This window comes from Cydia pomonella, chromosome 26 (assembly GCF_033807575.1).
Source record: "Cydia pomonella isolate Wapato2018A chromosome 26, ilCydPomo1, whole genome shotgun sequence".
In the NCBI taxonomy this organism is placed as follows: Eukaryota; Metazoa; Arthropoda; class Insecta; order Lepidoptera; family Tortricidae; genus Cydia; species Cydia pomonella.
Genome location: NC_084728.1, coordinates 7,557,550 through 7,580,898, shown reverse-complemented (window position 1 = coordinate 7,580,898; position 23,349 = coordinate 7,557,550). Strand labels below are relative to the sequence as shown.

The 23,349-nt window shown below is 39.6% G+C and overlaps 1 protein-coding gene across 3 annotated transcripts; it reads left to right on the top strand.

Annotated features, from left to right (window-relative positions):
- The first annotated feature begins 271 nt into the window (after nucleotides 1-271).
- On the top strand, nucleotides 272-21,168 carry LOC133532153 (uncharacterized). Of its 3 annotated transcripts, none has more exons than XR_009801652.1 (3): nucleotides 272-858; nucleotides 16,133-17,312; nucleotides 17,686-21,168. XR_009801652.1 is itself a non-coding variant. In XM_061870687.1 (3 exons), the coding sequence occupies exons 2-3, from the start codon at nucleotides 7,856-7,858 to the stop codon at nucleotides 16,225-16,227; spliced, it is 480 nt and encodes a 159-aa protein (XP_061726671.1). In that variant the 5' UTR covers nucleotides 6,605-6,994; nucleotides 7,852-7,855; the 3' UTR covers nucleotides 16,228-16,767. The 3 variants fall into 3 exon arrangements, 2 of the variants coding, with proteins under 2 accessions (XP_061726672.1, XP_061726671.1); XM_061870687.1 differs by lacking the exons at nucleotides 272-858; nucleotides 17,686-21,168 and adding exons at nucleotides 6,605-6,994; nucleotides 7,852-8,240 and having other exon boundaries at nucleotides 16,133-16,767; XM_061870688.1 differs by lacking the exons at nucleotides 272-858; nucleotides 17,686-21,168 and adding an exon at nucleotides 3,470-3,997 and having other exon boundaries at nucleotides 16,133-16,767.
- Nucleotides 21,169-23,349: the final 2,181 nt, after the last annotated feature.

The following is a 23,349-nucleotide window of genomic DNA, read 5'->3' as shown; positions in this document are numbered from 1 at the left end:
AGCGGCCCATTGCGGCGGACACATGAAAGAAAAGGGCCTTATAGATACGAGTTCGCCCACGGCTAAAACAAAAACGCTACGTCACTGCTCCTGGGTCTTAGCGAAATATTACACCTAGACGCGATAACACCTGAAGACTAGCGTCCTACACAACGTACATATTTAGCCACAATTAAGTTTTGACTGATTGTAAATTTGACAAAGTTCAATTTAATATAGCAAATTTTTCAGGCCCAGTCAGGAGGTTAATCGAAGGAACAAGGTAGGAGCAGGGAGGGGGGGGAGCTCAAATAATACATACCCAGTTCACTTGCTGGCTACGCCCTTGCGAAAAAATCGTGTGAAATGCAGGAAACGCTATTTTCTAGCAATGCTAGTACTGCAATCCGGCGGAAGATTGCGGTGATACTCCTTTAATAACCCGCTCACGTTTTTAATATAAAGCATAGTAAGTTCAAAGTGAAATCTCGATTAATTGGATTACCATGACTTTGAGAATAAAATTAAATAATCGTTTACCTTAAACCAAAACCGGTGTTCGCCGAAAAACCGGAATGAGAATCAACTAACCACATCACTACAACTGTCACACACATTGTTGACACCATCGGAAAGAAGCGAACTTTCGCGACACAGATTTTATTCGTGTTTTCTTATAAAACGGCAGTGGCAGTGAAAAATATGCTTTCCCTATAATCTTAACTAGTTTATCCGGCGTACCGTCACAGTATTAGAGGGAAATATCTCAGTATTAAAGCAAAATGGTGGACTTAAGTGGGGGCCAAGATGGCCCGTTGGAGCATGCATTTTCTAACTCAGTTTTCATCATTCCTGGGCTTGTTGTGATCAGTTTAACAGGTAAGAATATTTATTGTATACTCCTTTAGCTATTTATAGACATAATTATATGAGAAATCGAGATTATCGGAATGTAGGTGGTAATTTTTAATTTGCTCGCAAGGCATATCAATTGTATTAAATATTAGCGTTTGCGTTCGACATTTCTATGCTCATGCGTAAAAAAATGTTTTTTTAGTCACGCATGGATTAAGGCGACATTTATGTGTTAATCGATTTGTTTGTCATACTTTACGCCTTGTAATTTATTAAATTGCATTACATTCTTATGCACACAATTTCTTCACTAACTTCACAAAAAAAATTATATACTTACATTATTCTTCTATGGATGAGATGTCAATGATGTGTCAACAATATGCATAAGGTCAAAGAGGGAACAGTGGCTCGGTAGAAAAAAGATGGGTACAGTGGCTCACTCTACCTAATTTCAACACTAGAGAGGCCATACTTCGGCGACTGACTCACTGTTCAAGCTGTGCTACTTTTTCCGCCTTGACCCTATGCAATAATATATTATTCCACCACTGCAGTAGAAGCATATTCAATGCAAACATGTATTTATTTTAACTTACAAATAAATGTTTTATTTATTTTTTTATTAGTATTGGATGGAATGTTGCACAGATTCCCTCAGCCTTCAGGTGCCTTCAGGCCCTTTAGGCTATTTATGGGACATTTTTTATAAACATTTAAATGCGGGACTGAAGCATAAAATCTGGGACTGTTCAGAAACTGGAACAGTTGGCCGCCTTAAGTTAAGCCATGGATAGACTAGGGACAATTGTCCCATGACAGATGTCACCAGCAATGTCGGGTGACATAGCGCACCCTACATATGATGTTGTGGGACAATTATTCCTAGTCTATCCGTGGCTTTAAGTAATCATTGTATTTGTATTGTACAAACATGATAGCATCCTAATGTCACCTTTATTTGTGGTTTATTGGGCAAATACAGTATGTGGTACAGTTCTATTACAATCACAAACATTGTTCTAGATTTTTTTACGTAACTTAAGCTCCTCCCACTCCATCCACAATACACCCAAATCTTGCTCCACGCTACGGTGCCAAGTACATTTAGAGCAACCCTTTTTCCGTTTGCTGTGCATCTCCATCAGGACATCTTTGGATAGGTGGGTGACAGGTTTTTTTTTTGGATAGTGGAGGCAGACGAATCACCTGATGGTAAGGGATTACCGCTTGCCATGGACACCTGCAACACCAGAGGGGTTGTAAGTGCGTTGCCGGCACTTGTGCGTTCTTGAAGATATGCCTAAATAAATAAAATAAAAGATAGTAGAGAATAAAATTGTTTTAAATATGTGTTCTGGTATTTATTACCAAAACCAACTCTTCAAAGCAATGGTTTTTTGAACAGAACAATACCTTCAAAGCTTTAAGAAAAGAGCATATTCCCATCTTAAGACAGTAAAACGCACTTACAACCCCTCTGGCGTTGCAGGTGTCCATGGGCGATAGTAATTGCTTACGTCTGCCCGTGTGTCTCCTATGTCATACAAAACTGGCCAAGACGGGCTATGCTCAGTGTAGGGTTCCGCATCTACCTTTTTGTCAGAATAGGCTAAACGGGGGCTATTATTATGTATCATAATGTAAATTACAAGCATGAGGGAATACCTTCGCAGCGCTTTGTACGTATTTTTAACTAAGGAGAGAAGACTTTTTGCAATATCTCAAAAACGGCTGGACTGATCATATTCGCTATAGTTCTAATGGTATTTATTACCTAAGCTTTTATTTATTTTTTCATATTTTTTGTGACCCACGGTTCAAAAGCTAAATGGGGGTGCACAAATTTATTTTCTTTCGGAGCGATTATTTCTGAAAATATTTACTTTATGAAAAAATGGTTGTTGGAGACCGTTATTCGTTTTGAAAGACCTATCCAACGATACTCCACACCATTGCAAAAAAATAATACTTTTGTATGGGTGGTATCGTAAAAAAACTTTTTATTTGTACTTAGTTTATATTTTACCGTTCTGTCGCCATGCATCATGCATGTATTCATGCCAAATTGCAGCTTTCTAACACTAACTATCATGGAGCAAAGCTGCAGACGGACGGACAGACGGACATGGCGAAACTAGTTGACTAGGGAACCCTCAAAACATACTGCATCGGGACGAATCGACTGTCACAATCACCGTGTTAATTGTATTGGCATATTAAAAACCTAGTATGTTAATATGGATAATGTAATGATGAAGTATAATATTCGCTTATTCATGGCTCTTTACAAATTAAACAGTAAACACTTGTGGCAACTTTACTTAATAATTACTATCAAAGTGATGGACCAATTTATAAGATGAAGCGTCATTGTAATAAAATAAATAAAGAAATATTATAGGACATTATTACACAAATTGACAAAGTCAAGCCAAGAAAGCTTGTATTGTGGGTACAAAGATATAATAAACAAATACTTAAAATACATTGAAAACATTCATGATTCAGGAACAAATATCTGTGCTCATCACACAAATAAATGCCCTTACCGGTATTCGAACCCACGACCATCGGATTCATAGGCAGGGTCACTAGTGTCACTACCAACTAGGCCAGACCGGTCGTCAAACTATACGTAATAATGTGTATACATGGCAATTTACTGTTTCACTTTCACTCTTTTTTCTATGGCTACCGCGCAGTTAAGCACAATTCTGCCAAAAACAAGTATCGAGCTTCACACGGCTGACATGAGGGAAGATCATAAGAAGTCCAAGGCTGTTTCAAAATCGCTATCTCTCATACCTTAACCCGCTTACGTGGCTCCACGTTACATTTTAAGCTATAGATAACTCGCCGATATCGCCATATCTGTTTACTCTGTCGTCTTGCATTTACTAAAAACATACCCCTCCTTTAAAAATGGCTGATGATTTAAACCTAGAAAATCTTGAAGAGTCAGAGCTCAACGAATTGTTGAAGAATGGAAATCCGCAGGAGCTTAGGAAGAATTTGCTGGATATGCTCAATGATTCGGAGCTGACGGAGGAAATGAAGGAGAATTTGAGGAATATGTTGAGTGGGAATACGCCTAAAGTGTTGGGGGGCAGCGGGCCGTGGTTGGGAGTACTGTTCGCGCTGCTAATATTCTCTGTTATATGTAAGTCTAGTTTTTATACTGATAATACCTGGTTTCGGCTTCGTTTCCGCCAGAGATGAGGTAGCTGGGTGCAAGGATGCGTAGCAAGGATGTGGAACGTTGTGAAGAATTCCACCAGAAATGTGCGAGGTAGTTGAGCTGTGCGAAGATGCGTAGCGAGGGTGTGTAGCGGGCTCTTTTCAAATAAGCAAACGGGGTGCATTGGTAGTTTTTTGTCTGTACAAAAACGCACGCGGAGCTGTTTCCACTAGAGCTGGGCTGAGCGAGGATAAGTAAATGAAGTGTTTCTATGGGTTCTTCATCCTCGAACATCTCTGATGGAAACGCAGTATGTCCCTGCTCATGCTTCTGACGCTGCACTGGGTTAACGTCAGAGGCGGTTTTTTTACTCCCGATGCAAACAAAGTGGTGTTATAGGGCTCCTCTACACGATGACCCAGCGTAGGCCAGGGGACGCAGCTATGCGGTGAAATTAGTTAGTAATATCACTTGCTCCCTCTAACGCATAAATGCGTCCCTTGGACTGGCCTACGCTGGGCCATCGTGTAGAGGAGCCAATACGTTTGACGCCAATGTCTGTCTGTGGCATCGTAGCTCTCAAACCGATGGACCGATTCTGATGCGTTTTTTTCCGTGAGAGCGAGTTTCCTTGCGTTGGTTCTTAGCTATGATTGATAAAAATCGATCCAGCAGTTTGAATAGTATCAGCTCTTTGCCAAAATGAGTTTGCGTAGGTTTTTTTTATATTATTCGGGCAGCGTTCAAAGGACCGCACAGTAGAACGACGCCAATTACAAATATGGTTGGACATGAGAATTTTCTGTTATGACGATAACTTTGTATGGTCCTAACAAAAATCTATGAAAGTTTGTAAGTATCCTGGGAATCTGATCAGGACTATCCCTCCCACATTTTACGATTCTTTGTCAACACTCAACACCATACTTACTTACTCCGTTGGCTCAGCGACCCAAAATGAGACTTGGCCTCCGACACAAGACAGCGCCACTTTTCTCGGTCCTGTGCGACTTCTCGCCAATTGTTGACTTGAAGTTCGCGCAGATCCTCCATGTCGCTCCAGCGATACCTGGGGCGTCCGATACGACGTCCTCCTGCTAGGCGGCCCAGACACGCTCTTTTCACGTTCCGATCTTCATCCGTTCCTTCAAGGTGGTCCAACCAACGGAGTCTGTGAGCTTTACTTTCTCCCATGATGTAAGGTTCAGCCAACTCAACACCATAAAAAGTCATCAAGGAAAAATAGAAAATTATCATGCCTAATTCTCAGCCTGCCACAAGTATGGCGTCGTTCCTCAGTGGACCGGCAACGTCAGGTCAGGAGCAAGTAGCACGAGCAGTGAGTGTTTACACATTGCATATGTAGGACTGGAGTGTAGGGTATGCAGGCAGGATCGTAGGAGAAGGTGTTTTGACTACAAGCCATTTATTGATTTATTAAACTTTATTGCTAAAGAGCGCTGGTGGCCTAGCGGTAAGAGCTTGTGACTTGCCATCCGGAGGTCGCGGGTTCAAACCCCGGCTCGTACCAATCAGTTTTTCGGAACTTGTGTACGAAATATCATTTGATAATTACCAGTCAGTTCGGTGAAGGAAATATCGTGAGGAAACCGGACTAATCCCAAGAAGGACTAGTTTACCCTCAAGGTTGGAAGGTCAGATGGCAGTCGCTTTCGTAAAAACTAGTGTCTACGTCAATTTTAGGGATTAGTTGCCAAGCGGACCCCAGGCTCCCGTGAGCCGTGGCAAAATGCCAGGACAAGGCGAGGAAGATGATTTAAACTTTATTGCACAAATTAACAAAAAAATACAAATGGCGGATTTATCGCCTTAAGGCATTCTCTACCAGTCAAGTCAACCATTGGGCGTGCTCTTTCTTTCTCTTTGACACGGCATCAATATTTTATTATATTGTTGTTATCAATAATACAGGCCACGTTGGCTGGTTACGTAAACAACTATTTGATAACAGATATCAGTTGTTATTACGTTTGCTCATAGCCATAAGACTTTTGATAGCAATTAGAGTTCTTCTAAGCTAACTTTGCACCGACAAGAATAGAAGAAAGTGATACGAGTGTCATTATAAACGTCATGTTTTCACTACACCTTATAAAACAAAGTCCCCCGCCGCGTCTATATATGTCTGTATGTTCGCGATAAACTCAAACGACTTAACGGATTTGACATATCCATACTTTGTCATTGCAAATGACATGAAGAGTTAGCTTAGTCCATGAAAGACAGAGATCGAAATTAAAGTCTACGTTGAGAAGGATTAGAACATACATGAAAGAGCACATGAACAACGAAATAGAACCAACATTCAAGGCTTTCATGTTTCAATTATGATTTAAAAAAATACCAGACTATATCGACAAAGCAGTATAACAGCTCATCTTCGACGTCTGTTACAAAGCAGTGTAACAGACGTCGAAGATGATAGTCCAGCTGGCTACATTAAAAAACTAAAGTACTAATAATTTATACACATTGTATATAGGGCATTAAATCCAAATGGACCAAATGGGCTGCCCAATAACGCAAAACCAGAAACCACAGGAATCATGAGGTCGATTGAAGATAAGAAAGCATTAAAAGTGAAGCCTAACGACCAGGGATCGAAACCGGTTTTTTGCAAAAACATCGAAATAACCATATATTTCGGTTTATTTTATACTCTAAATGTAGGACTCAGTTGTGTTTTCAGATAACGACTTAGTATTATTAGATTGCCTAATTAGAAATGAAGTAATTAACAAAGTACGAAAAAATACCGTTTTCGTTCCCATACCAAAAATACCGGTTTCCGATCCCTGCTAACGACGCTATTGTCACACGATAACGATATCGCTATCGAGCATGACATTTGATATCGCCATTACACGTAATAAAGGCGGAGACAGTTGCAGTGCCAAACAAATCACTGTGCCGATAATTGGCTAGTTTATCTATAGGTGTCGACCCGATTACACGCCGGTGAGATTAATAATAACTATCTATTAATAATACTTAATAATTATTACCAAAATAATTACCTGGCCATGTTGACATGTAACCTGCAAGCGTTATTTGCCTCTCTGTCTAACATATATGGTTGTTAGAAAGAGGCAGAGCGCCTACAGGTTATATGTGTTTATAAAAGCGGTGGCAGCATGGTTCCATTTTTATCACTTGTCTCTATGCCCGTCACTTTCGCGCTTACATACTTGTTAGAACGTGACAGGCATGGTGACAAATGATAAAGATCCGACCATCTTAGCCCTACTGGGCCTTATTTTATAAAGCTACAAGTTTTTACAAGCTAAACCGGCATGGACAAAACACTATTTTACAACCTATTAGGCCAGGCAACGAATGCTCAAAAAAAGTTATAGAGGAAAATGCTTGGAACACAATTTTTGACTCCGTAACTTTGTTTGGACTAGTTAGGAGGTGAACATATCAAAAGTCCCCGACCGTAGCCCTTGAGCCGGGGGGAGAGGGGGTTTAAAGGTCCCATTTTTCAGTTTTTCGATTATATCTCGGACACTATTCTTCTTAACGACATTACCACTTATACAAAATGAAATTTGATTAAATTTGTTACAAGTTTTATTTTGTCAAGTTTTTCGATATCTTGTATAGTTTTTCAGATAACTGCTCTTGAAAGTTTATTTAGTGCTCTTACCTAAACCTTGTAACTTGTAGCTTTTTAAATATTGGGTTTTTAAACATGCTATTTCATTTAATCAGTAGTCAAAAACCTACCGTTCAAAAACTGCTCCAACCATCTCTTAAATCTGAATACACCCAAAAAAAAAATGCTAACTGTCTTTAATTTCCCGCCAAAATAGCACAATGGCCGACGAAGTCATGGATTACGAAGATGCACCAAAAATCAACATCGCTAGCGCCATCGGCGAAAAACTACAGGAATCCATCAAAAACATGGACGTAATGTCAATGCTCAAAAACATGGTCGACCAAGTACCTCAGGACGAGGACGCTGAAGGCGTCCAAGATAAACTAAAGGATGTCATAGAGAAATATAACGCTATGACAGATGAGGAAAGGGAAGAGTTTACTAGTAAAATGAAGGAGGCAATAGTGAGCAAGATCTCGATGAAATTGCAGGATCCTAATGCTTTCGATATGAGCGGGATTCAGGAGGCCATTGAGGAGGCTGTTAGGTTTCAGCTGATGTTGATTGGTGGAGCTATTATTCTGTTCCTGATACTTTTAGGTATGTAAATAGTTCGTCATAAAACTTAGCAGATTTGTTGAATTTTGTCTCCGTCTACCGTGTAAAAAGGACGGTTAGGGACAAATGTTATTATGCTCAATTATTAATTGTGTCTCTTTTGCATTTTTTAAATTTAACGACGGGAGGGGAGATATATCACCGGGACACCACGCTGTAAACCGGGACGTACGTGTATGGTAAGCCATATAAAATTCTGAGCATTGACGGGGACAATTTGCTTAATGACGGGGACGGACAGCGGGACACCAAGCTTAAACGGATAAAAAAAATCTGTTAACTTAGCGTAGCGTAGCGTCGTTTTGTAAAGGGTCAATCTTGGGTCTTTTTTCCTATTTAGAGTGGCCATACGTCACGCTTACGCCTGATATGTCAGGATAATTAGTCTTTTGTCCAGATCGCGGGTCTTGGCGGATGTCAGGGTTTTTTTAGAAACTTCAACTAAACACTAGAAGCTAAGATTAATGTTTGGAGTTGGGCAGGAAAGGGAAAGTTATGCTATATCTACAGCATATGGTGGTGAGTAAGAGGAGCTAGTGGCCCACGAAACATTTGGAATAAGGGCTTTAATACTTTCTCACTACAACTAACGAATAAATCAAATTATTTGTTCCCTAGTTGTATAGATAGCAGCGCCATCTCTCTCGCTATATCGTAATACAGTAAATGATTCTTATGGGAGGGTCAAAGGCGCTTAGCCTTTCAAAGATAGCATATACCAGAGAATTTGGGACGGGCACCGTTGTGACCGGGTGGTCTAGTGGTCAGGACGTTAGCCGCGGTAGCTGAAGACGCGGGTTCAATAGGGTTGTTTCCATATTAGTACGGTCGCCAAATCTCAAAAGCCCTCTAGAAACACGATTTAATTGACTCGGCTCGGCCTTACCCACAACCGGTATCAATGTGTTCGGACAGTTCTCCTGATCACCGTACATGCGGTAGTAAAGCGGAAAAATGGTGGAGGGGATAGTAATGACGTCACAAAGATGGCGGCCGGACCTATTCTTTTTGGCGGTGTATCTCGAAAACCACTTAACCGATTTTAATCATCGAGGTGTCAAATAATAGCTTATATTATGGAGATTATTTCCTTTTCTACAAACATTTACGGGAAACCTATAGGAAAAAAAATAATCACAAAAAACAGTTTTTTTATAAAAAAAAATTTTTTTATTTTGTAAAAATCTCCGTAAATATTAGCATTTCGCAAATTTTGTTTCATATAAAACATATTGCTTCATTATCAAGGAATATAATGAGCCTTAAAACATACAGATCGAGTAATAAACAATGAAGCTACACTCATTTATTTGCGCATGGGTAACGATAACTGGCTTTTACCGGTCGAAACTGTGGTGACTGTTACGATACGTATTGAATGGAATTTATAGAGTATCGGTTTTAATTACTGAAATTATAATGACAATTATAAAAACCAGACACAATAATGTTACCTTACTTCGACGTTTAGTCTCTTTTTTCGTCTTAATCATAGGTAGGTACATATTTCTTTTTACTTAAAAATTTTATACAGGGTGAACTTTTAACCACCAGTCATACTCTGCGCAGCGACTTTATAGGTCATACTGAACAACTTTTACTATTAGTAGTCCCCAAGCCGCTCCGAGGCCAGATTTAATTGACTCAGCTCGGCCTTACCCACAACCGGTATCAATGTGTTCGGGCGTTTCTCCTGATCACCGTACATGCGGTAGTAAAGCGGAAAAATGGTGGGAGGGGATAGTAATGACGTCACAAAGATGGCGTCCGGACCTATTCTTTTTGGCGGTGTATCTCGAAAACCACTTAACCGATTGTATTCATCGAGGTGTCAACTAATAGCTTATATTATGGAGATTATTTCCTTTTTACAAACATTTACGTGAAACCTATAGGAAAATAATAATCACAAAAAACATTTTTTTTTATACATTTGGTTGGTAGGTTTGTCTTATGTTTTAAAGCAGTAAAATCTTTCAAGTCGAAACACAGTATAAATATACATTTTGTTGTCTAATCTAAAAGTATGATGTTCATTGTTTAAGACTGATTAGTGATTACTGAATTAAATAACATGCTATTTGTTATTTTTGTTTTATTTTTTAAATCAGGTATTAATTTATTCACTATGTATCACTATACAGGCAAAATGTGTATCATAGTTGGTCTGTAAGTACTTACTACTTGTGTCGAATATAGGTATAAGATGAAATTTTAACCACCAGCCATACTCTGCGCAGTGACTTTACAGGTCATACTGAACAACTTTTATTATGGGACCAATGCCGAATCACGCAAGAAAATTTGGATCTGGAATGACACCCACTGGCTGTGCCCTACCACACAAAGCGAGATGACATTCACAATGCCCATACCTCTCTTTTGGACGTAGTTTAAGGACGTACCCGGGTCCATGACGCATGCTCGCCACACCGCTGCTTAAAATAAGCTGACGCACCGTAAATTGAACTGCGTAAAAATCGCAAAAAATATTACACGGAGATCTTATGGCAGACACCGTACCGGTGACGTAAAAGACGCAACTGTTTTGCGAACAAAAAAGATTCGCGTGAAGCACGTCACTGCGATTCCGTACCGTCACCGTTTTTTAAACAGCGGTGTGGGGAGCATGCGTCAAAAACGGTACGCATACGACGCGTCACTGCGATTCCGTATCGTGACCGTTTTTTAAGCTGCGGTCTGGTCGCACCTTGTATTGTATTGTATTGTATTGTATTCGGGCGATTTTTCCGCAACTCGACGACTTGCGCCTATTTTGCGTGATATGTTGGGGGTGGGCTAGTCCTGCCAGCCCAGCTCCTCGAGGAATCCTATCAAACCTTTGATGTTGAGTAGGACCTCGGGGAGGTCTCTCGGAGATCCGAGATGTTTAGCCCTGTATGGAGTCACTCCGCTGCATTCCAGCACCACGTGAGAGGCTGTTTCTTCTGTCTCCATGCAACCTCGGCACAGGGGACTGTCTGTGACACCTGTTGTGAAAAGATGTTTGTTAAATAGTCCATGACCTGTTATGACACTGGTTACCATACTCAGTCGGACCTTCCCTAGTTGCAGGAGCGCCCTTGTGAGTTTTCCGTTGATGCCAGGCATGGCTTCTTTCTGCATCCAGTCTGGTTCAGCCAGTGTTCTGTGTGTAGTTTCCCTGTACGTGCCAGCAGCATTGAGCGTACCTTGCTAAATGGTATCGGAAGAATCGGTTCCGGACCAATCGCCCCCGCATTCGATCCTTGCCTGGCAAGCTCGTCCGCAGCATCGTTACCTCGGGATCCACTGTGTCCCTTGATCCATTGTAGGGTGATCTTGTTATTATGACATACCTCCATTAGTCGTTCGTGGCATTCGTGTATAAGTTTGGATGTAACTATATGGCTATTTAGAGCCATTAAGACTGCTCTACTGTCGGAGAGTATGCGGATGGAGGATCCTACTACCTTCCTTGCAGTGATGGCAGCCGCCGCGTTTATGATGCCCATGCACTCAGCTTGGAATACCGAGTTATGGGCTCCTAGCGGAGTGGTGATCGACATGTTCAGGTCTTCTGAGAAGGTTCCAGAGCCCGATCCGCTGTCTGTTTTGGACCCATCAGTGAAGATTCTCAGCTCCCGGGGATTGAGTCCTTCATGATTGTCGTCCTCATATAACTGTATTTTGTACCTTTTATCGAAGATAGCTTGTTTGTGAATCCGGTCCGTGCCTGACCTAAGCACTGGAAATTCGTCATACACCTTTTCCAGGCATTTTGTGTGAAGAGCTCCTGTGATGTTAGACCATATCTTGAGGGTTCGCAACCTTACCGCTGAGAGACTGGCCTCTTGCTGTATGTGTAGGTGCAGCGGTGGAAGGTTTAGCATGACCTCCATGGCTGCAGTCGGGGTAGACCTCGTGCAGCCAGTGGTGGCCGCGCATGCGAGCCTTTGAAGTCTTTGTAGTTTGTCTCGTACGTTGCCTAGGTTTGTTCTTGGCCACCAAACCAGAGCACCGTAACAGAGTAAGGGGCGGATTATCGTCTTATAGAGCCAGAGGGTAATTTTCGGGTTGAGTCCCCACCTCTTACCAATCATCCTTCTGCACTGCCAGAAGACAACTCCCGCCTTGTCTATCCGTTTGTTGATGTGGTTGTTCCAATTGAGTTTATTGTCGAGAGTTAGTCCTAAGTACTTAACTTCATCGGACAGCTGTAGCTCAGTTTGGAAAAGTGTTGGTCTGGTAAAGTTGGTCGCACCTTTATATGGGACAGTCAAAATTTTTTTCGCGATTTCGGAATTGGTCCCATAGTAAAAGTTGTTAAGTATGACCTATAAAGTCGCTGCGCAGAGTATGACTGGTGGTTAAAAGTTCACCCTGTATAAAATTTTTAAGTAAAAAGAAATATGTACCTACCTATGATTAAGACGAAAAAAGAGACTAAACGTCGAAGTAAGGTAACATTATTGTGTCTGGTTTTTATAATTTTAATTATAATTTCAGTAATTAAAACCGATACTCTATAAATTCCATTCAATACGTATCGTAACAGTCACCACAGTTTCGACCGGTAAAAGCCAGTTATCGTTACCCATGCGCAAATAAATGAGTGTAGCTTCATTGTTTATTACTCGATCTGTATGTTTTAAGGCTCATTATATTCCTTGATAATGAAGCAATATGTTTTATATTAAACAAAATTTGCGAAATGCTAATATTTACGGAGATTTTTACAAAATAAAAAATAATAATTTTATAAAAAAACTGTTTTTTGTGATTATTTTTTTTCCTATAGGTTTCACGTAAATGTTTGTAGAAAAGGAAATAATCTCCATAATATAAGCTATTATTTGACACCTCGATGATTAAAATCGGTTAAGTGGTTTTCGAGATACACCGCCAAAAAGAATAGGTCCGGCCGCCATCTTTGTGACGTCATTACTATCCCCTCCACCATTTTTCCGCTTTACTACCGCATGTACGGTGATCAGGAGAACTGTCCGAACACATTGATACCGGTTGTGGGTAAGGCCGAGCTGAGTCAATTAAATCTGGCCTCGGAGCGGCTTGGCGACCGTACTATATACAAATCTTAGGGCAGAATTTTATTGTATCCCAATAAATTCTTTTGGATTATAAGAACATGTTAAATTACTTTTAGGGGACCTGTAATCACCATATTTTTGTAAATATTGAATTTAAAATATCTTTTGGCACACGTCACGTGACCAAACTCGAAACGTCATTGAAGATTCTGATGACGTCACAACTCTGGGATTGACGCTGTTGACAGTTAGCGATAACAACAAATGACAAATGTCAGTTGACAGTTCGAATCTTCTACGTGTGTATGAAGTTATGTGTCAAACCGTAAACTGTGACGTCACACAATTTTCAAAGAGCGTTTTGGGCCCGAAAGCATCTGTCAAAATATATTTTGTTAATTTAATATATTTAAAGCCGTTTTTAGTATAAAAGTTGAATTTTAGGGCAACTTTTAGTTAATATAGAACGTAATACAAGCGTTTCAAAAAATTGGAAACAACCCTATTCCCGCCTTGGCCACTGGCCTTGTTCGGTTTTTCTTTAGTGTATGATTATTTTAGTTTACTTTGTCACTATCAATTATACTTTTTACCACTACAATGCGTGGGGCGGGGGGATTATTGGAGAAACCACCGCCTAGGAAATGTCAGGAGCCGGACTTTATTAGGATATTACAATTTTTCATATCTCAACCTTATCCCTATTAATACTATACACTTTTGAGGTTACTAGACTAGTCAGTCTAAAATAGATTAACCTTTACGCGGCTGTTTGATCATCTATCTCTACATTGTAATGTGTAACGGTATATCTTAGTCGATTTTCCTACAAAGCTGGTGGCCCTTTTTTTTTTTTTTTACTCCGAAAAGGTAAGCATTTGACCACAATCTCACCTGATGGTAAGAGCCGATGCAGTCTAGGATGGAACATGCATACCTAAAAGATGTCTATTCACTCTCGATTTAAAAAGGTCCAAGTTATAGTGGACTGGGAATAGATTTGCAGGAAGTGAATTCCACTCCTTAGCCGTACGCATAATAAAGCTGGATGCGTAGCGTTTAGTGCGAATCAGTGGTAAAGTAACGACGTAAGGGTGAAACGCAAGCCCTGGGTTTAAATTCCTGCAAGTGCATCTATTTGTGTGATCATCACAGATATTCTGCTATATTTGATTTGAGATGGCAGTCGCTTTCGTAAAAACTATTGCCTACGCCAATTCTTGGGATCAGTTGCCGAGCGGACCCCTGGCTCCCAGTGTCTATAGCTCACCGAGCCACTAGTTTTTTTTATATGATTGAACTCCTACTCTATAATACTTATAATCTACAACTGATTACATCTTAATTAAAAAAACGATATATATTATCTACAAGGCGTTAAAGTTTGACAAACAATTAGGTTATCTCATAATGATTACTGGCTAAGGGCCAGGTGTCCAAAATTATCTGTACACTCTTATTCTCTTAGCAAATTGTGTTCAGATCATTTTGAGCTCACCTGCTTAGCTACTTCTACCTTCTGCTGCTGACAATATTTTAGCCTATGATTAAAGAAAATGGCTAATAATAGTACCTATGAAATAGTTATTTACGATACAAGTGCAGAAAATAGGAAATTCGCAAAGACCGGTGATAAATTAAAACACGACTTACACGACCGGAGTGTTTTAAGTCGACACGAGTTGCGAATTACCTATTCACACGTGTATCGTACAAAGTTTTACAGTATATATGGCTCTTTAAAGTTTCGACATATGCACGGAAAGTGCTCGTTCCCGCACGCCTGAGGGAAAGTAGCACCATATGGACTGTAAAACCTCTTGAACGACTACCGTAAAATGTGTCGACTTTACTCGAAAATTTGCTGCAACATTTGAAATTCAACTCCCTCTGGTGTTGCGGGTGTACATGAGCGGCGGTAACCGCTGACCATTCATCTGCACAATGACCTAATAGGGCACATTAGGCACATTTCATGGTAATTCTCAGCCTGGTCAATAACGTTTCGACCTAGTGTTGGGTAAGACTCGAGTTTGAGTCCGCTGCTTTGAAACTCGACTCAGTTTTTCAGACTCACGTAATTAAGTCTAAACTCAAGTTCTTTTCAACTCGTTAGAGACCCGAGTCTTTTGGAAAGACTTGAGTTATTTTCAAAGAACTCTCATTGTTTACAAAATTTCATTCAATCAATCAAATCATTTATTTGTTAGAATACAGTCAAGTGGATGTTATCAAATACATTTCAAAGAACAGTGTATTCAGCCAGCTAACGGGCTTACAAATCTTATATTCATAAATAAAATTAATGTAATGTATACTACATTATACTAAATTTAATAACTATGCGGAATATGGTCAAAATATTAATTTAAAGAGTAAAAAGCATTTTGTACTAAAAAGTCCAATAATTTTTTCCTAAATACAGGCATTTCAGATTATCTTATTGAATTGGGTAATTACTAATTAATTAAGTAAGTATTATTATTTAAGTATTATTCTTGGATTAGCCTTATAAATCATACAATAACGCATAATTTATTTACTTTTAATTAGGTAAAACCTATAAAAAAATTGACGGTGTCTCTTGCGTTGCGCTTAAAAAAGATTCAATAAAGGAGTCGCCTCGGGACTTAAAAGACTCAAGTTTTTTAAGCGCCGGCCGAGTCTCGTAAAAACGAGTCGAAAATTCACACTTAAAGACTCGAGTTCCTACCAACAGTACCAACACTATTCCGACCGCATCCTTTGGACTAGTTTTTGTCAAACTTTCTTCGGTAGTAGTCAAGGTTAAGCAATCGGAATAATCACTAAAAAATGAATAACAATAACATTTTCTCATTCCAGTATTCTTCGGCTACAAACTCTACAAGTCCATAAAAGACAAAGAAGTAAAAAGGGAAGAAAAGAAGAAAGCCAAGCAGATGAAGAAGAAGAAATGACCTACCGACCTGACCATCGACAAACTGTACTCTACTTTTTATCGTTATATCGCTATGGATAAAACTTGTCATGTGAAGTATGGGTAGCGGTAAGGAAAACACTGTGTATGAAAAACTGTCCGTCAAAAAACCTAAAATAGGTGGCGCTATAATATCTAGAATACTTTATTAAAAAAAAAAACAATTCATTGACAGCGCACTTCACTCCATCAATAATTCATTTCATATCCTATAGCTACTCTAGCGCCACTCTGGAGAGATTTGGAACCGTTACTTATAGCTGATAGCTGGACACCCCATAAGAGTTTTCTCCTTACTTCTACCCTCTATAATTTTATTACTGTAGATAATACTTGTCATGTCAAATATTATTTTGACAAATGCGTATCGTATTTTATTCTAAAGTCAATTTTATCGCGGTTAAGAAATTACATGACAATTTTATCAATCTCGATAAGCGATATAAACGTGACCTATATAGGCTCGCATTTATAATTTAACAGTTTTTATTTCTTAAGAATATTATATATTTAATTTCTGTTCAATATTTCAATCCCACTTTAACCCTTGAAACGTTCATATAGGAACTATTTTTTAACTTGACCTCATATTTATGTGCCAAATTATTTATAAATATCAATGACTACTTTACTAAAATCGTCTCTTGAAAATCTTAACCCTCTGGACGCCGTGGAACCTTAAAGATGTTATCGTGTCTATAACCACTTTTATAGGGTCCGTCCAAACTAACTTGGCAAATGACAGTGTGGAACGCAATCTAAATTAGAGATGCCACGAACAGAGGTTTTGGCCAAATTCTGAATACCGAATATTCGGCCACACTCTCGGACGTGGAGAACGTCCCTTCGGCCGCGTACGCAACCAGAGCTTCGTAACCAGATGCGATCGAAAACTATTTCTGCCTTGTACGAAACCGGTTGCGATCAAAAACTAATTTCGTCTTACCCGTAACCAGTTACGATCGAACACTTCTCGTTCTTATACGAAACCAATGTCTGGGCCATCTAGCTATAGGTTTTTTTTTCAAATATTTTGTCATGATACTCATGATAATTTCATATCCTGTGCATTTTTTTGAAACTATTGATTTAACAAAACTCAATATAACATATTTAGATCTTACATGAAACCTTTACAGTGGGTAATATAACAAATCACTGGCCACTTAAACATTACAGTCCTCCTAGGTATCAGCTGCTAAATGGTCGCCACATACACGAGTGGTACCTAGTATAAAAAAGTTTAAGTCACACAGCATCCGCACCCTTACCATGTCGGGTATCAATAATAACTCAGTATTTGGACACCCAATAAATATACAACGATTTATATTCTCGTATGCTCGTACCAGACTCATGGCTAAGTAATACTTTGTTTATATTGACGAATAACAACTGCAAATGTAAAGCAAATGAAGTCACAGTAGTGACTTTCAAGGAATGTCAGTGCTCCATGTCTCTTAAGCCAGTGTCTTTTAAGGAACAAGGTTACATTGTATTTGCCAACAAAGTATTTGAATATTATCAACTGGTACAATTTTTGTGTTCTGATTTTTGACTAGATATATAACGTGTACAGTACTTATACTGTATAACAAGGTGTAAATATAATCTTAGCTGACTTTATCAACGGTCGAAAGGTTTCGTACAACAAAGAAAAGTGTTCGATCGTAACTGATAACTAGTAAGACGGAATTAGTTTTTGATCGCAACCGGTTTCGTACAAGGCAGTAATAGTTTTCGATCCCATCTGGTTACGAAGCTCTGGTTGCGTACGCGGCCGAAGGGGAGAACGTAGAGAACGTGTACATTATTTATCACATTTCGTATGAAAAATAGTCGCCTAAAGGCCAATGTTTGCCGACGGAATAGTTCGCAATATTCGGCAAAGTGGCCGAATACCGAATAGTTGCCAAATATTCGTGGCATCTGTCATCTAAATACACCTTTTGTCAGTGTATTGTAAGGATCGTGACAGTTTTTAGGCATCTTTTTGCTATTTTTTCCGAGAGCAATTTATTCTCTTCTATACAGCACAACCCGACACACATAATGAAAGGTTAAAGCTTAATGCACACACGGAGGGAGCAGGTTGTGAGCGTCACCAGGCGAGCCCGCGACGGGTCCTAGTAGGCTGTATAAGGCCCATTTTAGGGCGCAGGAGCGGTCGGGCTCGTGCGCGCGTTTCATTTACCTTTTATTTTATTACAACTAAAACGGACCTTAATAAAGTATCTACGTAGGACCCGCCGCCGAGCATTCATACTGCGGCGCACGCCCGCTTGGTCACGTTTATGCCCGCTAAAGCTCGCGCACGCTCGCTCCCGCCGTGTGCATTAAATAAGCTTAAAAATGTTAAAATACACGTGACGTAAAGCCATTATACAAATAACGAAAGTGTAACGAGTGGTGACGACCACTTTGAGGACATATACAATGGGCGCTTTGAATTTTACCGTCGTCTACGGTAATATCATTTATCGTCGCGACATAACAGAACCAATATGTATGATGGTGTTTCCACATTGGCTGTTGTAAAATGTTGTATAATCACCATAAGATTGTCGATATTATAATGTCGTGGACGGTAACGGTCAAATTTGGAAGATAGTATTAAAAGCCAGGGATCGGAACCGGTTTTTTGAAAAAACTTTGAAATAAACATATACTTCGGTTTATTTTATACTCCAAATATAGGACTCGGGTGTGTTTTTAGATAACGACTTCGTATTATTAGATTGCTCAATTAGAAATGAAATAATTAACAAAGAACGAAAAAATACCGTTTTCGTTCCCATACAAAAAATACCGGTTTCCGATCCCTGTTAAAAGCTACTCCATACAATCTCATACATTTAGGTACCTTGCTTTGTCGTGGCGATAAACAGTGGTGGGACAAGACCAAAATTTGATGTGGGCAATTTAGCGACATTTAGCGAGGCCCTCTGGTGGCGCAAGAAGTAACGAACATTTTTACGTTGTATCCAAGTTATCCTTATTTGAGGCGCGAGGCCCCTCGGACCGCGAGGCCGTAGGCGGTGGCCCACGTCGCCCACGCCTAACGCCGCCTCTGTCGATAGATCGTGTTGTTGACTTACGACCACGATAGCTCGTGGCATTGTAACGACAACGTTAGACATTATTGGCGTTCAAAGGGTTAAAGGTATTTATTACTAAAACGATCCCATTTAATCTTTTGAGTAAGTATAAGCAAGTATTAAAGTCTATCTTGGTTGTTATAGGCACAAAATTATGTCAAGTTTTTATTATAATTTATCAAACTTTTATTGATATGTAAGTAATGTATAATTTGATTCGAAACATTCCATTATTCTTCCATAATATACATATATTTAAAGGGGCGAATTTTAAGGTGAACATACCTATTAATATATTAAAACGGTACCCCTAGTGTAAATAAATTCGATTTCGAAACGTGACGTACGCGTTTGCGTTTAGTCTCATTTTGTATTGGATTTAGAAAGAGCGCGCCAAGCGGGACGTTTTGGAAACTCAAAATCCTATACAAAATGAGACTTAACGCAAACGCGTTCGTCACGTTATGATGTCGATCAAATTTACACTAGGGGTACGGGTCACTCACGTATTTTAATGCATATATTTGATGTCTGTGCCCCACAGAAGTTTTGTTAATAATATTAAAATACCTACTTAATAAGTTTTGAAACAGGTTTTAATAAGTAGCATGAAATTTATACTAAAACAATTTTAAACAAAATTGTAGTTACATATAGTTAAGAAAGAACTGCCTCAAATTTATATAGAGTATATAGACGCGTAATTATTTATTTATGGTATGGCAATTAAGAACCGTGAGATCTTGGGGAAGACAGTACGGCTACGGTTGCCAGTTTGTTGCATTCTTAGCAAGTCTTTACGAAGTAATGTCTATGACGGTAACACGATTTATCGTCGCGATACGTAGCTTCGTGACCCCTGGGTGGTGCTAAGACACGTAATCATTGGCATATATATCTAAGACGGGCCTTACGGGCAATGAGAATGGGGCCAGTACAGCGGTGTCACGCACACGAATTCGAGCCAATCGCGAAGTCTCACGCCACAACGGGATTGGTTGATGAGTTCACATTAAGCGCGCGATTGGTCGCAACTAGATGCGTTACTGCACAATTGGCTCGAATTCGTGAGTGACACCACCACTGAACTAGCACCATTCTTAGTGTCCGTAAGGTTCGTCCTTAGATATATGTCAATGCATGGAAGATCATTTTGTATATTAGCTACAGCGCACGACATGGCATAAAATTTATAAATATGAACGTTCAGGGCCTGGAACAACTAATCATGCCAATAATACATAGCTACAGACAAGGAGCAGTCCTTAAGTATTTGAACTGTTGTTTTGTCCTCACGTATAATATACTGTAGGGCTAAGATGGTCGGCTCTTTATCATTTGTCACCATGGCTGTCACGTTCTAATAAGTATGTAAGCGCGAAAGTGACGGGTATAGTGACATGTGATAAAAATGGAACCATGCTGCCACCGCTGCAGCTGTAGCACGGTCGCATTTTTATCACTTGTCACCAGTGGCGGGGCAAGACCAAAATCTGGTGTTGGCAAGGTACAATTAGCGAGGCCCTCTGGTGGCGCAAGAAATAACGAATAACTTTTTACGTTGCTTCCCTATATGTATTTGAGGCGCGAGGCCCCTCGGACCGCAAGGCCGTAGGCCCACGTCACCCACGCCTAGCGCCGCCTCTGCTTGTCACTATGCCTGTCACTTTGTGTTGTAGGGCACAGCACAGCGGATGTCATTCCAGATCTAGAGCAGAGCCCGACTGGGGAAGTACCTCCACCTTACAGAAAACAGCAGCCAAATAACACTAGACCATACTCATAGTGTTGTGTTCCTGCCGGTGAGTAAGGTTGCCAGAGCTCAACGAGGGGGGGGGGGGGGGTATAGGGTCGGCAACGCGCATGTAACTCCTCTGGAGTTGCAGGCGTACATAGGCTACGGAGACTGCTTACCATCAGGCGGGCCGTATGCTTGTTTGCCACCGACGTAGTATTAAAAAAAAAAACTTTTGCACTTAGGTACATACTTGTTAGAACGTGACAGGCATGGTGACAAGTGATAAACATGCTACCGTGCTACAGCCGCTGATGTATTTTTATACCTAAAAGGTGTTTATTTCGTTGTTAAGTATCTGATATGTTAATTGAATATTAAACTGAAATAACTTATTTTTACGATTTGTTCGTATACTCGTACCTAGATTTAAACTTAGATAAAATGTATGTTAATATGGTGCATATAAAATGGAAAATCTATTTAGTATATTGTTTTATTTAACACTGGCTTATGCAAAATATTTTGAAAAATGTTCCAAGCGTATAGTCAGATCTGAAAATATCCGTACGAAAAATGTGCCAAAAATATGTATACACTACCTTAATATACTTATGGGCAATAATGTCGTGTATACATATTTTTGGTACTTTTTTCGTATCGATATTTTCAGACGTGACCGTAATGGCATTGGCACTATGGGAACGACACACATACTTATGACTTACATAGTTTCTACACATTCAAAAGTTAAAAGGCTCAGGTGAAGCAGCGTTTATGGATTTCCAATCTTTCCATACGTCGCAGATAATCGCATTCGATTTGCATACAAGTATCTAAAGGGGTTCACTCATGGTACGATTAATCGCTAAGATCAATCTGACGAGATCGTGAAGATTGGTCGTTTTGATTGAAAATGCCAGTTAACACACAGTTGCTATCGCTGCGCGATCGAGGGATCGTAATTGGTCGTTACGATCGATGCAATGCATGCGGTGCCTACGTCAAGAATGAGATGAAGATAAGAATCAAATCGCAAAGAGCCACACAATATGTCGATTTATTGTTACGATATTTATGGTGCGATCTACGATATCGTCTTCGACTAAATAAATCGGTAACGATTATATTATATATATTAAAGAAACAAAAAGACGAAAAAAAAGCATAATGGCAGAATTTTGCTCATTCGCTACGTGCACGACTGTCACGCAACCTAGCGTCCGCAAATAGTCCGCAAGTCTATAGGGGAAAACGTCAATGCACTACATCTTATAAAACTACTCCAAAACTAAAAACTACTGAACAGATTTCCTCATACGACTTTGATCTATCAATAGAGTGATTCTTGAGGAAGGTTTAGGTATATAACTTATTAAGGTTTTGTGTAAATTGGTTGAAATATAACGATGTTGTCGGAAAAAATCACGTTGACTAGGAGCTTTAATCGAAAAAGCTGCCTAATCCGTTTGAGCTATAACAACACAATGTATAACTGTTTTGTTACCTTTTATTTTGAAATAACTTCAAAATATAGAAATCATTGTCTCTCAGGACAAATAATGCCTGTGCTTTTGATTAATATCTAACATAATATTTTTCTATTTGAGAAATTCTAATTTAAGAACCTCACCCCAACAAAAACAAAAAAGAAAAAATACAAAAAGAAATTCTGTCGCCGGGATTCGAACCCAGAACCACTAGCCAGAACTGAATTACTACCTACCAAAACCCGCCAGGCTAAACCGGTTGTCAATTTTAGTACTGAGATACAAAGAGAGCGCCACTAGTATAAACGAACTTTTGAAAGCGAAATTTTTTGGAATGGAGTTGTCGTTCTTCTCCTAGTGAGTATTGTATTCTTTGAGTAAGACTCAAGTCATGAATCTAGTATAACTAGATCAGGCATGAGCGTAGGGGGGAAATGAAACGGGATAGTCTTATGTATCTGTCATTAGGAGTAGCAGAGAAAGCGCTATTATTGTTTGTCCTTGTCACAGTCTCATCTTTTTTTATTCCCCACCGTAACTTTTAGTACGGTTTATGGTGAGTAACAAATAACCCGACCAAATTACGTAGGTTGTTTTAGGAATGTTTATATTGTCAGGAATGTTAAAATGTGTTTTGTCCCTCATGGGGACCTACCTACCTAACCTACCATCTACGACACAAGAGTCAAGAACCCACACATCAAATCAGTCCAGATTTCGGACATGATAATCGTTTTCTATATCAGCAAAAAAAAATATTTTGTCTATAATTGCCAAAA

Excerpts from the sequence above, each read along its gene's own strand:
- LOC133532153 (XM_061870687.1), top strand. The coding sequence starts at position 7,856 with ATGGCCGACGAAGTCATGGATTACGAAGATGCACCAAAAATCAACATC. Across the intron at positions 8,241-16,132 it reads TCTGTTCCTGATACTTTTAG|TATTCTTCGGCTACAAACTC; the intron begins GTATGTAAATAG and ends TTCTCATTCCAG.